Source organism: Hemiscyllium ocellatum, chromosome 6 (assembly GCF_020745735.1).
Source record: "Hemiscyllium ocellatum isolate sHemOce1 chromosome 6, sHemOce1.pat.X.cur, whole genome shotgun sequence".
In the NCBI taxonomy this organism is placed as follows: Eukaryota; Metazoa; Chordata; class Chondrichthyes; order Orectolobiformes; family Hemiscylliidae; genus Hemiscyllium; species Hemiscyllium ocellatum.
The window spans coordinates 78,763,157-78,779,032 of NC_083406.1; the positions used below are offsets into that span (position 1 = coordinate 78,763,157).

Here is a 15,876-nt window from a genome sequence, read left to right on the forward strand (position 1 = left end):
CAGATCCGAGACCCCTCGGGAGGGGAAACCCTATCTAGAACATCCCGAGCATGGAGCATACAAGATTTACAAAAGTAAAGACTCTCTGATACACTCAAAACAATATAACAAAAAACTCTTTCTAAGTATAAAAAATATAAAACATTCTGAATTGGAGATTTTCTCCCTTGTTCCCAGGGAGCGTCACTTCCTCTCCCACAGTCCATCTTACCCTCTTCCAACCAGTGCCCCACCCTTGACCCAGGTGTTCCTCAATAAAATGAGGAGAATTCAAATATAATATAAAGCTAGAGTTAACAGTGAACACCCCACCCCCACCCACGCCCACATCTAAATATATTTGGGAATATTAATACCATATATAACTATAAGATTACAATCTCAACATGTAATACTTAAATATAATACCACAAAATAACAGGGGAAAGAAAAACAACCCCGCTCCTAAAAACAGAAGTAAAATAGAATAAGGTAACCACCTCTCCCCATCAACATTCACCAAACGCCCCAACATATATATATATATATATATATATACATACACACATAGGGGGAAAGAGAAGAAAAGATGAAGGGATGTAAACCAAAATAATGGGAAAGGCAGACCAGCGTCCACAATCTCTTACAGTTTATTTAAGAGAGTCCAAGAATTCCTTAGCCTTCTCCGGTGATCCGAAGTTATATATGGATCCTTCGTGGCTAAGGCGTAGCGTCGCTGGATATCGTAAGGAGTACTGGATATTTAAGTCCCTTAAACGCTTCTTCGCCTCATCGAATGCCTTCCTCTTTCGGACCAAAGCTGGGGAGAAGTCCTGGAACAGCATGATCCTGGATCCTTTGTGGGTCATAGCTTGGGGATCTTTTCCCAGATTTCTTGAGGCTTCCAGGAGCATCTGCCTCTCCCTATAGCTCTGCAGCTGGAACAGGACCGGGCGTGGGCGCTGGGCTGAGCCGGGCCCACGTACTGTGACCCGGTAGGCCCATTCTACCCTTACCTGGCCTGATCCATTATGCAGATTTAAAAGTTGTGGCAGCCAATGCTCTAAGAATGCTGTCAACTGACCTCCCTCTTCCTGCTCGGGCAGGCCCAACAACCGAATATTTTTTCTACGACATCGATTTTCGAGGTCATCAATGTGGTTTTCTAGGTTCTGGACTCGATTCTCGAGAAAACGGATGTGGTCGGCTGTTGATTTTATCCCAGTCTCTGAGGCTGCGGCCTTCGACTCCACCTCTCTGACTCGGCACCCCAATTCCTGAATGTCTCTGCCCTGCTTCTGCAGCTCGGCTGATAGTGCTTCTCTGCTCTGCCGAGACTCATCAATAAAAGCATCAATCTTCGCCTCCCACCTGGCAAACATTTCCTCAAAGCCCATCTTCATTGGTAAATCTCCTGAAGTAGCTAAAGACACCTTTGTTGCAGCTGAAGAGGGAGAGGGTGGGGAAGGGGTCCCTGCTTTCTTAGAGCCGCCTGTTCCCTTCCCTTTATTTTCCAGCTAGTATTAGACTATTTAAATGTACTAATAGGTAACTATTTAAGGTTAACAACTATTATAAATGGTTTAGTGAGTATGGTGGGGGTGGATAGCCCACTTTTCCCAAGTTTTGGGCAGAGCACTGTGGACTCAGTCTTGCTGGGTCGCCGCCATCTTGGATCCCCCTCCTGTAACCCACTTTAATAACCATTTCTGGATTTTTATCCCTAAACCCCTGGCCTGGGACTAGCATTAATTTTTCACTTCAATGTAATTTAATCTATCATTACCTCTCAGGAGCACTGCTCCTTACAGCATCCTGTTCAATGATCTTCGCACTAGCCAAAGTAAAAAGTGAAGCTAATAATTTCACAGTTATGGTCACTTCCCATAAGCTTCAAAAAGCTCAAAATCCAGAATTCTCTAACAAACCTTTGAGGCCCCATTATTTACTGCACTGGGGTGCAAACAATCTACAATAAACAAAGGTTAGTTGGTCCATAAACCAATCATTCTACGTCTAGGTTTTAAGACTGATTTAGAAGAAATCACAATTTTTACAGAAATACATACAAGTTAACTACTAACTTACTCAAACAGCAGACCCTAACTCTTACCGAGTAACATGAAAAATTATACCTGTAAATACCACAGTTTATCTCACAATGAACAGAAGGGCATTGGGCCAGTGGTAGTTTGGCAGTCGTCCCCAAGAAACTCCATCTTTTCTGATGTCTCAAATGACACTACTTAAGACTGTACTGAAAAGAGTTGTGCTCTTCCTTCTGTCTGTTTTAAAAAAAAAGCAACAGTGAGCTGGAAGACCAAGGAGGCACAGATAGAGATGGCCACAGATCCCAGCAACCTTATATTCTGCTCATGAGTCCAACACCCTTTACAAGACCAAACATGTAATCTCTAGCAATGGCAACTTTATGTCACTGCACAAGCAGCTGAGTTTCATCTGTTCTCTGACATTTCTTTTATACTGCAATCATAAGGATTAATTACTCCTGGCAACTCTGTTCAAACGTGTCTCAAATCCAGCATGTTTACTTGGCAGCCATTTGAAAATTGATAACTGGCTCTGTTTGCATTTAATTGGTGATGCACAGGTTTCTCGCTCACTTTCTCTCTCTCTCTCTCTATCCCGACCTCACACGCTCTTTCTCTCCCTCTCTTACTCCTAATTTGAATGCCACCCTGAGGCATGAAAACAAGTGACAGTGTCCAGTTGTGTGACTGTCTGTGCCCATCCTTACCTACATTCACTCTTAAATTACAGCACCATTATACTTAAAGTAGACTAAAGTAGTAGCGGAATAAGAGGATGCTGTATAACTTGTAAATCATACAACTGGTGAACAAAATACATTGTTTTTATACTGATCCATTTGCTCACAGCTGTTGTTGTTGTTTTGATAGAAACAGACAGCCTTCCCCACGGACAAATAGATATAACATCTCGGCGCACCATGCTGGCAGTGGTCGATTACTTGCGAAAACAAAAAAGGTCTTGTCATACGTAGTTTTTTTTTTAAATTATAATTACCCAACAGGGCTGTCACCATCTTGAAAACAAAAATGGGTTGACTATGGTTTAACTTCTTCAGAATGTTTTCTATTGGGAGTCTATAGAAAACACCCAATAAAGTAACTGCTACTTTCCTGTTACTGACTTCCACTCATAATGACTCAGTGGGCAAACCCTCCTCAGCAACCTGCTTCTCTGCAGCTGTGATGCACTCTCTAATTAACAATGCCACCCCCCACCCCCCCTCAAAAAAACTCCCAAGAGCAAATCAGATGATTGTGTTCGCAAACGGGACTCCTGGAAGGTATGTTGCCTCCCACGTGCCAGGGTCCAGGATGTCTCTGATCAAATCTACAAGATTCTGAAGGGGGAGAGTGAGCAACCAGAAGTCATGGTGCACTTTGGCACAAATGACAGAGCTAGGAAAAGGGATGAGGATCTAAAGCTTGATTGAGTTTTTTGAAGAAGTACCAAAGAGGATTGATGAGGGCAGAGCTGTGGACATGATCTATATGGACTTCAGTAAGGCGTTCGACAAGGTCCCTCATGGGAGACTGATTAGCAAAGTTAGATCTCATGGAATACAGGGAGAACTAGCCAGTTGGATACAGAACTGGCTCAAAGGTGGTGGTGGAGGGTTGTTTTCCAGACTGGAGGCCTGTAACCAGTGGAGTGCCTCAAGGATAGGTGCTGGGTCCTCTACTTTTTGTCATTTACAGAATGATTTGGATATGAGCATAAAAGGTAGAGTTAGTAAGTTTGCAGATGACACCAAAATTGGAGGTGTTGTGGACAGCGAAGAAGGTTACTTCAGATTACAGTAGGATCTTGACCAGATGGTCCAATGGGCTGAAAAGAGCAGACAGAGTTTAATTTAGATAAATGCGAGGTGCTGCATTTTGGGAAAGCAAATCTTAGCAGGACTTATATACTTCATGGTAAGGTCCTATGGAGTGTTGCTGAACAAAGAGACCTTGGAGTGCAGGTTCATAGCTCCTTTGCAGTGGAGTCGCAGGTAGATAAGATAATGAAAAGAAGGCATTTGGTATGCTTTCCTTTATTGGTCAGAGTATTGAGTACAGGAGTTGGGAGGTCATGTTGCGGTTGTACAGGACGTTGGTTAGGCCACTTTTGGAATATTGCATGCAATTCTGATCTCCTTCCTATCGGAAAGATGTTGTGAAACTTGAAAGGGTTCAGAAAAGATTTACAAGGATATTGCCAGGCTTGGAGGATTTGAGCTATGGGGAGAGGCTGAATAGGCTGGGGCTGTTTTTTCTGGAGCATCGGAGGCTGAGGAGTGGCCTTATAGAGGTTTATAAAATCATGAAGTTCATGGATAGGATCAATAGACAAAGCCTTTTCCCTCGGGTAGGGGAGTCCAGAACTAGACTGCATAGTTTTAGGGTGAGAGGGGAAAGATATAAAAGAGACCTAAGGGGCAACGTTTTCAGGCAGAGGGTACTACATGTTATGGAAGGAGCTGCCAAAGAAAGTGGTGGAGGCTAGTATGATTGCAACATTTAAAAGGCATCTGGATGGGTATATGAAAAGGAAGGGTTTGGAGGGATATGGGCCGGGTGCTGGCAGGTGGGACTAGATTGGATTGGGATATCTGATTGGCATGGACGGGTTGGACTGAAGGGTCTGTTTCCGTGCTGTACATCTCTCTGACTCTATGACCTGCATCTTTCTCATTTTAGGCGTCAGCTGAGCACTGTGTGGGATGATACCTTCTGGTTGGATCTGAACTACTTAGAAGTTGCCTTGACAGCTCAATCATGTGCAGCTCACTTCACAGCCTTGCTTTGTGCAGAGATCTATGCAGATAAAATCAGATCTGAAGAAGAGGAAATGAAAAGGTACCAGCTGAAACTGTAATTGCAAACCATTGCAAATAATTGCAAACCATTATTTAATATGATCAGAGATGTATCCGTGACTGAGATGACACATTTTTGCTTACAGTCAAGAATGCTGTTGATTTGTTTAATTCTGTCATCTCATAAACTGGCTTCAGTCAGGATCTTAGGGTGTAGGTTTGCTTGCTGAGCTGTAGGTTTGATATCCAGACGTTTCATTACCTGGCTAGGTAACATCATCAGTGGTGACCTCCAAGTGAAGCGAAGCTGTTGTCTCCTGCTTTCTATTTATATGTTTGTCCTGGATGGGGTTCCTGAGGTTTGTGGTGATGTCATTTCCTGTTCGATTTCTGAGGGGTTGACAGATAGTATCTAGATCTATGTGTTTGTTTATGGAGTTGTGGTTGGAATGCCAGGCCTCTAGGAATTCTCTGGCATGTCTTTGCTTAGCCTGTCCCAAGAAAGATTTGTTGTCCATGTGTTGCACAACGAAGCTGCATCAGAACACTATTCCAACAAGCCACCACATACTGCAGCCCTGACGAACTTCGGAAAATAGAGGAGAACCACCTATACAACGTATTCAAGATGAACGGATACTCAAAAAATACAATCCGCAGATTCCTCAAGAACAAACCATGACAAGCAGACCAAACACAGCCAGAAGCCCTAACCACCTTATCATACATCAAAGATGTTTCAGAAATGACATCCAGACTACTAAGACCCCCTCGGTATCCTAGTAGCACATAAACCCACCAACACTCTCAAACAAAAGCTTACAAAGACCCAGTACAACCCATGGACAAAACCAACATCATCTACAAAATTCCGTGCAAGGACTGCCACAAACACTAAGTAGGACAAACAGGAAGAAAGTTAGCCACCAGGATACATGAACACCAGCTAGCCACAAAAAGACACAATCCTCTCTCCCTCGTAGCCCTACACACGAATGAAAGAAACCACCATTTCGACTGGGACAACACATCTATCCTGGGACAGGCTAAGCAAAGACATGCCAGAGAATTCCTAGGGCCCGGCACTCCAACTACAATGCCATAAACAAACACATAGATCCAGATACCATCTATCAACTCCTCAGAAAACGAACAGGAAATGACATCACCACAAACCCCAGGAACTCCATCCAGGACAAACATATAAATAGAAAGCAGGAGACAACAGCTTCGCTTCACTTGGAGGTCGCCACTGATGATGTTACCTAGCCAGGTAATGAAATGTCTGAATATCAAACCTACAGCTCAGTAAGCAAACCTACACCCTAAACCTCAACCTGAGCTACAAACCTTCACAAACTTTGCAAAAAAGTCAGGATCTTGTTCCAGCTTGATATAGTTGATCCATTTTAGTTTGCTTGCCCCATATTGGTATCTAAGGACTGGGACAAAATATTCAATGAAAAATACCCTGTGATCAAGTCGGTGAGTTAGGTCCTGTATTGAAATTTTAGCTTCACACCCAAACCAAGCCCCACGTGTTTCTGGAAAAGCCAATATTATTAAAAGTGAAACAATTCTACACTGCACTAGTTGTGCGCAATTACACTGTGAAAATTATTTGTGTGCAGTGGATAATAAACAATTCCAGGAGACACTGCAATGGCGCAACCTCTATTTAAATAACTTTTAAATTTTTTTTAGAGCTTCTTACAAAGTGGCTCGGAGTCTAAAGTTTGATGAGAGCAGCCAAGAACTAACAATCTCCAGCTTGAGCAACAAAAGCAAAGAAGAAACGGGGATTGGTTTACAGGTATAGGACAAAAATGAATTTGTAAATGTGTCTTCAAAATGTTAATCTTCCCATAAATGTAATAAATTTCCAACCAGGAAATGAATATTCTCTGTTCAGCTTTTCGTATTAAACATGTATGAGAAATAGATTGATATTAAAAAAAGTAATAAGTGAACAATAATTCACATCTCTTGTATCAGTTACAGCTGTTATATTCAGTAATAAAAACTAATCACAGCTATGTTGACTTTTGCGTTTGACAGTGATCATATAGACTCCTGTGACTAAGATTATGTGATAACAATGTTGACACAGGACTGAGCTTTAACACACCCTTCAGACTGCAGGACCTTGTTGGGTACTTACAACTCAAGTTGAAGTTATCTAGATTGTGTAACAAGAGATAATCCTGTCCTGTTGAATTGTGGGATACAATTTATATTTAAGAATGTTAAACTATCCACACACAAAGCTAGTTGTTTGACACTGTAATATAAAAAATGTTCTCTTAAAATAAAAGTGACTGATAATTACAGTTAGCCTGACTTCAGTGGTTGTCAAATTATTGGAAAAATCACTGAGCTTACATGCTTTGTTATTTAGAATGGCACAGAGTAATCATGGACAGTCAGCCTGGACAAATTTGATTGCATTTTTTGAGGACATAACAAGGAGGGTTAATGAGGATGTTGAGTTTGATGTTGTATGCATTGATTTTTTTTGTAAGACTTTTGATAGGTTTCATGTGGAAGGCTGATTAGAAAGATAAAAACCCATGGGATCTAAGAAGAGTTTGGCTCAGGGCGGCATAGTAGCTAGCACAGCCTCATAACACGTATGACCCAGGTTTGATTCTAGCCTTGGGTAAGTGTCAGTGTGAAGTTTGCATGTTCTCCCCATGTCTACATGGGTTTTGGCCAGAGCTCCGTTTCCTACCCGTAGTCCAAAAATGTGTAAATTAAGTGGATTGGTCATGCTAATTTGTGTATAAGCATGTGCAGGCTAGATATATTAGCAATGGAAAATGCAGCATTACAGGGATAGGGTAGGGACTGTGTCTGGGTGGGATGCTCTTCGGTGGGTTAGTGCAGATTCGATAGCCCAATTACCTCTTTCAGCTCTGTAGGGATTCTATTATTCTAAAAGCAAGTAGTCGATAACTGTTTGTGTAACTGGAAGCATGTTTCCAGTAGCGTTCCACGTGCTTCAGTACTATGATTTAGACTTCATTCTATAGAGTATGATTGAGAATTTTTAGTTGATACAACAGGTGGACATGTAGAATTCTGAAAGTCTGTAAATAATGAACAGTTGAGAAGAAAAGTGACAAATGGAATTTTATCCAAGAAAATGAGAGATACACATTTGGTTAGAGGGGGAATAAACAAGGCAAAATATTTACATAATTAGTGTTAAAAAGTTAAGAATTGTAGAGCAATAGAAGCACCCTGGATCACGTCTCCATGATCCCTAAATGTAACCGGACAAGATACGGTGATTAAGGCACACAAGATGTTTTCCTTTATTTGCACAAAATATAAGAGTAGGAGGTTTATGCGAGAACTTTATAAAACACTGGTAAGGTTGCAGCATATAGTACTTGTTAGCACATTATAGGAAGAACACAATCACACTGGAGGGCATACAGAAGAGACTTGCAATATTTTTACCAGATATTGACAATTTTGGCTATGAAGACAGATCAGTTAGACTAGGATTATTAAGTTTGGAACAGATGAAGTTGAAGAGTTTTAATTGATGTGCATAAAATTGAGACTTGGGCGAGATAGAAAAGACGTACTTCCCTATCCAGAGAGGAAAATAATCAGGGTATAGATTTACAATGGAATTGGTAGCAGAATTAGAGGGACGTTAATTTCTTTCAGTTAATGGTAAGTGTCTGAAATTCACTATCTGAGAGTGTAGAGGCAGATCTTGTCACAATTCCAATGTGTTTACACCTAATGTGCCACAGAACCTACAAGGCTAAAGACCAAGAGTTGTAAAGTACGAATTGAGTAAATTTCTCTTTTTCAATCGGCATAGACACAATGTAGATGGAGGTGGAGAGGAAGATATTGTGTTGCAGTCGTAATGTTCCTATTTCTGGGCCAAAAATTTGAGATTCATGTCCCATACCGTCATTGACCATGGAAGTTGTGCTTGCCTCATCGCTGAGCAGACTGATTGTCAGTCTGTAAACATCATTTCAATCGCCTGATTGCTGGCAGTAAGATAACAAGCGACTTTCTGGTCAGCAATCCTGCTGGAGGCAGTGGTAAACCACAGCAGTACTTTGCCAATAAGCATGGAACAATTCAATTGAAATCCATGACCCAGCTGTTAGAAACAAGGCTAGGAGAAAAGATACGCAGACATACAGTGGACCAAATGGCCTCCTGTGGTGTATATTTCAATGATTCTATGAATTAACTGAATATGAGTAATAATTTAATGTCACAACTTACCATTTTGCTTTGTCTCATAATTAACTTAGGTGTTAATAGAATTTCAATAAAATCAAAGAATGATACAGCACCAAAGAAGGCCAATGACTTAGCATGTCTCTGCTAGAAGTCTGCAAAAGCAACTTAGCTCTCTGTGTTGCAATTGAATAAATTCCTTTCTTTTCATTTTTGAGGTTAGTTCTAACAGTTTTGGTTTTCAATTCAATATTTATTTGACCACATATAAAGAAACAAGCTAGCCAGACCTATTAAGTTAGCATGTAAATAATTTGTTTTATAACTGAAATAAACTCACTTGGTTAAAAGAAGAAGCATTACTAAATAGAAAAACCGTCTCAAATCCATGATATAATCTCACTAACAGAAGTTTCAGGATGGAGAAAGATAGAATTGGAAAACAGTTGGAAGTCCATTATTAAAAGCATTCTACATTGTGATGTTTTTCATGAAGTTCTTGTACACCAAGTCTGGAGACAGTTTCTTTCCAAATGTAATCAGTCCTTTTCCCAAAATAGGTGCTGTGGCACTTGAGATTCCTTTTATGTTTAAATTCTGTTTCTCTGTGATGTATTCCATGTTCTAACGATGATAGCATTCGGGCTTGAGGAAAGTTATTGAACAAGGAATGCTGTTATTCCATTCTGCAGGTCATCTTGATGTTCCTGATTTCTGTAACAAAAAGTTAAGTTTGTAATGTTGGTTCTTCACAGGTTAAGTTTCAGCTGACTACTGGCTCCTCAATGCAAAGTTATCCAGCTTAACTTATTGTCTTCTTACAGGAGCTCCTGATTGATGTGTACAGAAGTATAGGAGAACCTGATAGTTTGTATGGCTGTGGTGGAGGGAAGATGTTACACCCACTTGCCAGGTAAAAACAAACAGAGTTAAACATTCTTCATACTTTACTCCGTGACAGTTCTGGTTATGTTGAAATCTGTATTTTTTTCCATACTAATTCACTTCTGAAGGCAGCTACCTCAGCTGTTTTTTTCAGTTCACTGGATGTTGGCAGACCTCCAATTGCCAATCCTTTGCATGTAGGGCTTTGACACCATTATTACCATCATTTATGTTGCTATCATAGTAAAGACTGATCTTTCCCTTTTAAATATTTTTTAATCAACCTGTTCAGATATGCTATGACACAGCTCTGGACTTGAACCCGGGCCTCTGGCTCAGAGATAGGTAACACTATGCCACAGGACCTCCTTATATGATTTTTCCGTTATGAGCATCTGCTTACTTCCCTCAGATGACCAGTGCTTACTAATCAGAGTAGCAATTCTGAGTTAATTTGTACTTCTCACCCAAAGCATTTAGTGCAGTTGCATGGCCACTGCCCCCAACTCTTGACTCTATTTTTGTAATCTGTGATAAATTTCAGATAAATATGACCAAATTCCACAGGCGTCAGTCAGCAATGTACCTTCTAAATAACAATAAACCATAATGGAGACCCAAAGATACACACAACATATATCATCTGAGAAAATGGGGAAATAATGAGACATTTGCACTTAGAGATTGCTGTTGATATAGAGTTTACTCAAAGGAATATTTAGACTCCTAACTTCATTAGTTCATATTCCCTGCTTGAGTTTTTCAGTGGTGAAAATTACAGGTGACTGCAGTCTTCTGAATGTTTCAGTGCTGTGATGGATTTTGCAGTCACTGTTTGTGGTTGCTATCAAAATAACAGAATAGAATATCATCATTCTCATATGTACTCCAGTACTAGAGTGCAGTGAAATGTTTTTACAATGGCTTCCTTTAATGGTGCCATCTTAAGTACAAGTATCTGGGTACAAATCTGGGATACAAAAGAGGATTAAAGGAAAAATAGTGGCATTATTTACAGTGCTAAAAATGTGTTAGAAATAAGATAATTATAACGTAGTTAAAGAACTGACATTACAGTCTGGAAAAGAATTTCAAATAGCAGCAACTCAGCACATGGTCTGACCACCTGCATCAGGCTCCAGTCCAACAACTGCGTTGCTCTGCTCCAAGCCTCCAGTCCACTCCACACCGGCACTCAGCTGCACCAAGGTAAGTTGCACTGCTCCAGGACTCAGGCTTCCCCTTGTGCTGCTCCAGGGCTCAGGCTTCCCCTCGTGCTGCTCCAGGGCTCAGGCTTCCCCTTGTGCTGCTCCAGGTCTCAGGCTTCCCCTCGTGCTGCCCTGGGACTCAGGCATCCCTTGTGCTGCTCCAGGACTCAGGCATCACTTGTGCTGCTCCAGGGCTCAGGCTTCCCCCCGCTGCTGCCCTGCGACTCAGGCTTTCCCTCGTGCTGCTCTGGGACTCGGGCTTCCCCTCGTGCTGCTACAGGGCTCAGGTTTCCCCTTGTGTTGCTCTGGGACTCGGGCTTCCTCTTGTGCTACTACGGGACTCAGGCTTCCCCTTGTATTGCCCTGGGACTCAGGCTTCCCCTTGTGCTGCTCCAGGTCTCAGGCTTCCCCTTGTGCTGCTCCGGGACTCAGGCTTCCCCTTGTGCTGCTCCGGGACTTAGGCTTCCCCTTGTGTTTCTCCGGGACTCAGGCTTCCCCTTGTGCTGCTCCAGGACTGATAAAAAGAGAGGAAGGAAAGTAAAAGAAACTAAAGATCAGGCACAGCAGTGGACCTCTGGTTGGAGCATCCTACTCTGTTGCATCTTGCCGGAGCTTGGACTATACTTTATTCTAAAGTTGGTGCATTGTACAGGCTATCTGACTGAGGTAACATTGCTGGAGTTTTCAGTTAATGTTGAACTGCAATATATTTTCGTAGTCAGTTCAAATGTTCGACACAGTGTGATCCATAGTGTTAGGCAATTCACAATGCATACTTCCACCACTTTGTAATGCTTGGGTTTTCAAGGTGCATCTTCCTGTGGATGACAAAAGAGATGCAGAACTTTGTCATATACTACAAGAGAACCTCCTCACCGCATTAATTATATAACACTAACATTTGAAATCTTTACAGTTTGACTCCTCCAAAATCCACGTTGTGGACCATTTTGTTGTACATAGCAATTTAAAAGAGATAACAGAAGAATAACTTGTCAAAACAATACTATTCTCAGAATAGAAGAGACATTGTAAAACTATTATATACCAACGATTAAAAAATGAGGTTGGATTAATTATTTTGATTGAAAATGTTACAACTCACTGGGGTAGTGAACCCTATGTCAAGCACCACTATTCCTGGAGGTATACCAAATATCCAAGCTTTTTTTAAGGTAAGCAGAAATACCCCAATTTATCCAACCTTCATACCAAGTTTCATAGAACACATGGGCTGGGTTTTTGTACTAATCAAGAATTATTTAGTATAAGTACTTATACTATAGTTGCAGGGAAATTGATATAAACCATTGGCATATGACTAAAATTCGAATCTCTTTATGAACTCCCTCTAATGCAAACGCACACAAACAAATGGATTATTGACAGAGGTAGAAAAATATGGAAAGTCAGTTCAGTGGTATTTGCTTCCTAATTCCAATGTTGAGATGATCTTCTTTCAGCTTGCCATGCACTTGATGTTCAGTTTCTTTCACTGCCTCCATTGATTTGTAAGAGACACAGATTGGATGGTTCACATGTGAAATGTCTTTTTATAAATTCAAAAGTCACAAGAACTGCTGCAGGAAAGGTAACCTGTTTTCTTCAAGTTTAAACTGAGCTTTATAATTGCAAAGAACAGGTAGCTTCAGGCGTGGAGAACAAATGCACATATCTCTGTGCCCTTCTCCCCCCCCCCCCCCCCCCCCCCACCACCACCACCAAACTTCCCAATTTGGAAGTCTGCAAATTATCCAAAATTGGTGTTGATGCATAGAGAGTTCTTGTAGCTGACTGGAGTCATAAGGGATTACCATTCATGAGAGTCTGCAGCCTCAACAGATGATCTTCACTCTCTAGAAGTGACGCACACCCTGGGAGTAGTCCATAATATACTAAGCAAATGGATGCCATCGAAGCTCATACTTGCATTTGGTTTACCTGCATGCACAAGTTATTTTCAGTAAATTAGGTACAGAAATTAAATAATATGTAATTGAACAGGTTATAATATTTAATATTAGTGGAAGGCAATTCAATCTGTCTGACCCCCAATCTGACTTTGGAGCAAGCGGTTCATAGTAAACGTGATCATTCCCTATGTTAGCTGCAAGAGAAATGCAAAAAACCGCTAATGTTCACTCCACCTTGTTTTTGTGAATTTCTCAAAAGTAGTTGACCCCATAACTGGAATGGGAGTCTATTGATTATGACAAAAAAATTTGCTATCTTCTCAAGTTTTGCACACTCTGATAATCCTTCTATGTTAAGATGCATGACATTATTCATTTCAGTGGCTCCACCTCTGACAGTTTTGAGATTCAGGATGGTATGAAACTGGGCTGTGTCTTAGCCTGTACTCTGTTTTGTCTCTTTTTCACTGTCCTCCTGACCAATGCTTTCCCTTACAAGATTACAGTCCTCCACCTATAGAGACCTAAAGCTAAGACTAAAGCATGTTAAATCCTGATTAGAGACTTCTATAAGCTTGTGATGCTACACTAGTTACCTAGAATCTCCCTCTGGGTTCAGGCTATCAGTAGACAGAGCCAATATGATTTTGCAGCTGTCAACCACACAGAAAATGTTGCAAACGACATCAATCTCTCTATATAATATTTTCTGACTTAATAAAGGCTTTTGACTTTATAAATCATGAGTTACTGTAAGATTCCTCTGAAGAATGCATGCCCTCCAAAATTTGTTGCCATGATAATGCAAGCAATGATTATTAGCAGTTGGTAGGATACCTGCACCAACGTTAGGGTCTTCTCATAAAGAGGTGCCACAAGCAACAAGGCGTAATCATCTGCCATATAGTTCGTATACTAGATACCAGGTCTCCTGAACAGGTCGCGTTCTCCTTGCACCAGAGGAGCACAAAGAAATGCTTCAAAGATGTGCTAAAATCCAGCCTGAAAAATGCAATACCAATATCAACTCTTTGGGGACCATTATCCTGGACCTAGGCAGCAGCGACAATAGACTGTTCAACATTTTGAAACCCAACTACAACAAAAAGAAGAGGAAAATAAAGAGCCACGAAAAGAGCAAACCATGACCCAAATTAATAGATGACCAGATATCCCACATTACAAATAATGTCCTATGTGGCGTAAATTTTATAAATCCTCAATCAGTCTTAACACTAACAGTTGGACTTGGGGGAAATAATTGACCTTTGAGGGATAACCAGTTATAATAGATGCCCAGACTGCCAACTAGCTGCAAAGATTCATGGATTATCTGTCTCATTTCTAGTATATTCTTTGTCACCATTAGTGTCAAGAAAATTATAGTTATGAAGAAAAGGTACTACGATCAGATGCAGCAACATACCACTAGAAGCAGTTCACAAATGCTAACCAGGAGATTATGGCCTAGTGGTATTACTGCTAGCCTATTAATTCAGAGGCTCCGCTAACAATTTGAGGACACAGGTTCAAATCCCACCACGGCAGAGGGTGGAATTTGATTTCACTCAACAAAATCTGGAGTTTAAGAATATATTGATGACCATGAAACCATTGTCAGTTGTCTGAAAAACCCATCTGGCTTATGATGCCCTTGAGGAAAGGATATCTGTCTTCCTTACCTGATCTGGCCTAAATGTGACTCCAGATCCACAGCAATGTCATTGACTCTTAAATGCCCTCAAGGCAATTAAGGATCAGCAACAAATGCTGATGCCAGAGACGCCTATATCCTGTGAATGAATAGGAAATGCCACTACTTTGGATGTACAGTTTCAGACAATCTTCTCTTGATGAAGAACTTAGCTGTTGCAATGGCAAAGCAAATTCCAACTTACACTGACAACAAATGGAAACATAGAATACGTAAAATGTCCTGTTGGGCTAAGATTCTTATTGGTAACACCTGTATCCTCAGCACCTTACCATAGTGCTTCAAGAAGCTGTTCATGGCCCACATCAATTCTAGCTTCCCAGCCTGCCTCAATCCCCTGTAATTTGCCTACCAGGTCCATAGAGAACACCATTTCCCTAGCCCTACACTCAACTTTGGAACATTGGATAACAAGGACATCTACACTAGGAGAAAGTGAGGGCTGCAGATGCTGGAGATCAGAGCTGAAAATGTGTTGCTGGAAAAGCACAGCAGGTCAGGCAGCATCCAAGGAGCAGGAGAGTCGACGTTGTGGGCATGAGCCCTTCTTCGGGATTCCTGAAGAAGGGCTCATGCCCGAAACGTCGACTCTCCTGCTCCTTGGATGCTGCCTGACCTGCTGCGCTTTTCCAGCAGCACATTTTCACCTACACTAGGCTCCTACTCATTGACTACAGCTCCACTTTCAACAGCATAATTCCCTCCAAACTAATTTCAAACTCTGAGACCTAGGTCTCAGCTCCCCCCTCCAAAATGGATCCTCACCTTCCTGACCCACAGACCGCAATCAATGAAGATAGACAATAGCAACTCCTCCATGATAATCCTCAACGTTGGCACCCTGCAAGGATGTGCTCTGGGGCTCCAATGGTACAGGTAGTTCTTGTGTAACCCTGCATTATAGAAAAATTGAGCTTCAGAAACAACACTTAATAAGGTGCTGGCGATGTACTCCCATTATAATCAACAAATATTTAAAAGTTCGTGCATTAGAAACTGTATCCCCAATTTATCAATTGTGTTACAGTGAATTTCCATTAGTGAAATGCGTGTTACAGCGTAACAGCCTGTACTCCCTGTACCTCCATGGCTGTGTAGCCAAATTCC

At 41.3% G+C, this 15,876-nt stretch overlaps 1 protein-coding gene across 1 annotated transcript in view; it reads left to right on the forward strand.

Moving 5' to 3' along the window:
• Positions 1-15,876, forward strand: part of atm (ATM serine/threonine kinase) — a 165,897-nt gene that overhangs the window by 92,581 nt on the left and 57,440 nt on the right. The window contains exons 38-41 of the mRNA XM_060826966.1: positions 2,901-2,988; positions 4,713-4,871; positions 6,536-6,644; positions 9,874-9,962. Of these exons, the coding sequence (XP_060682949.1) occupies positions 2,901-2,988; positions 4,713-4,871; positions 6,536-6,644; positions 9,874-9,962 (445 nt within the window). The remainder of the gene's footprint in view (positions 1-2,900; positions 2,989-4,712; positions 4,872-6,535; positions 6,645-9,873; positions 9,963-15,876) is intronic.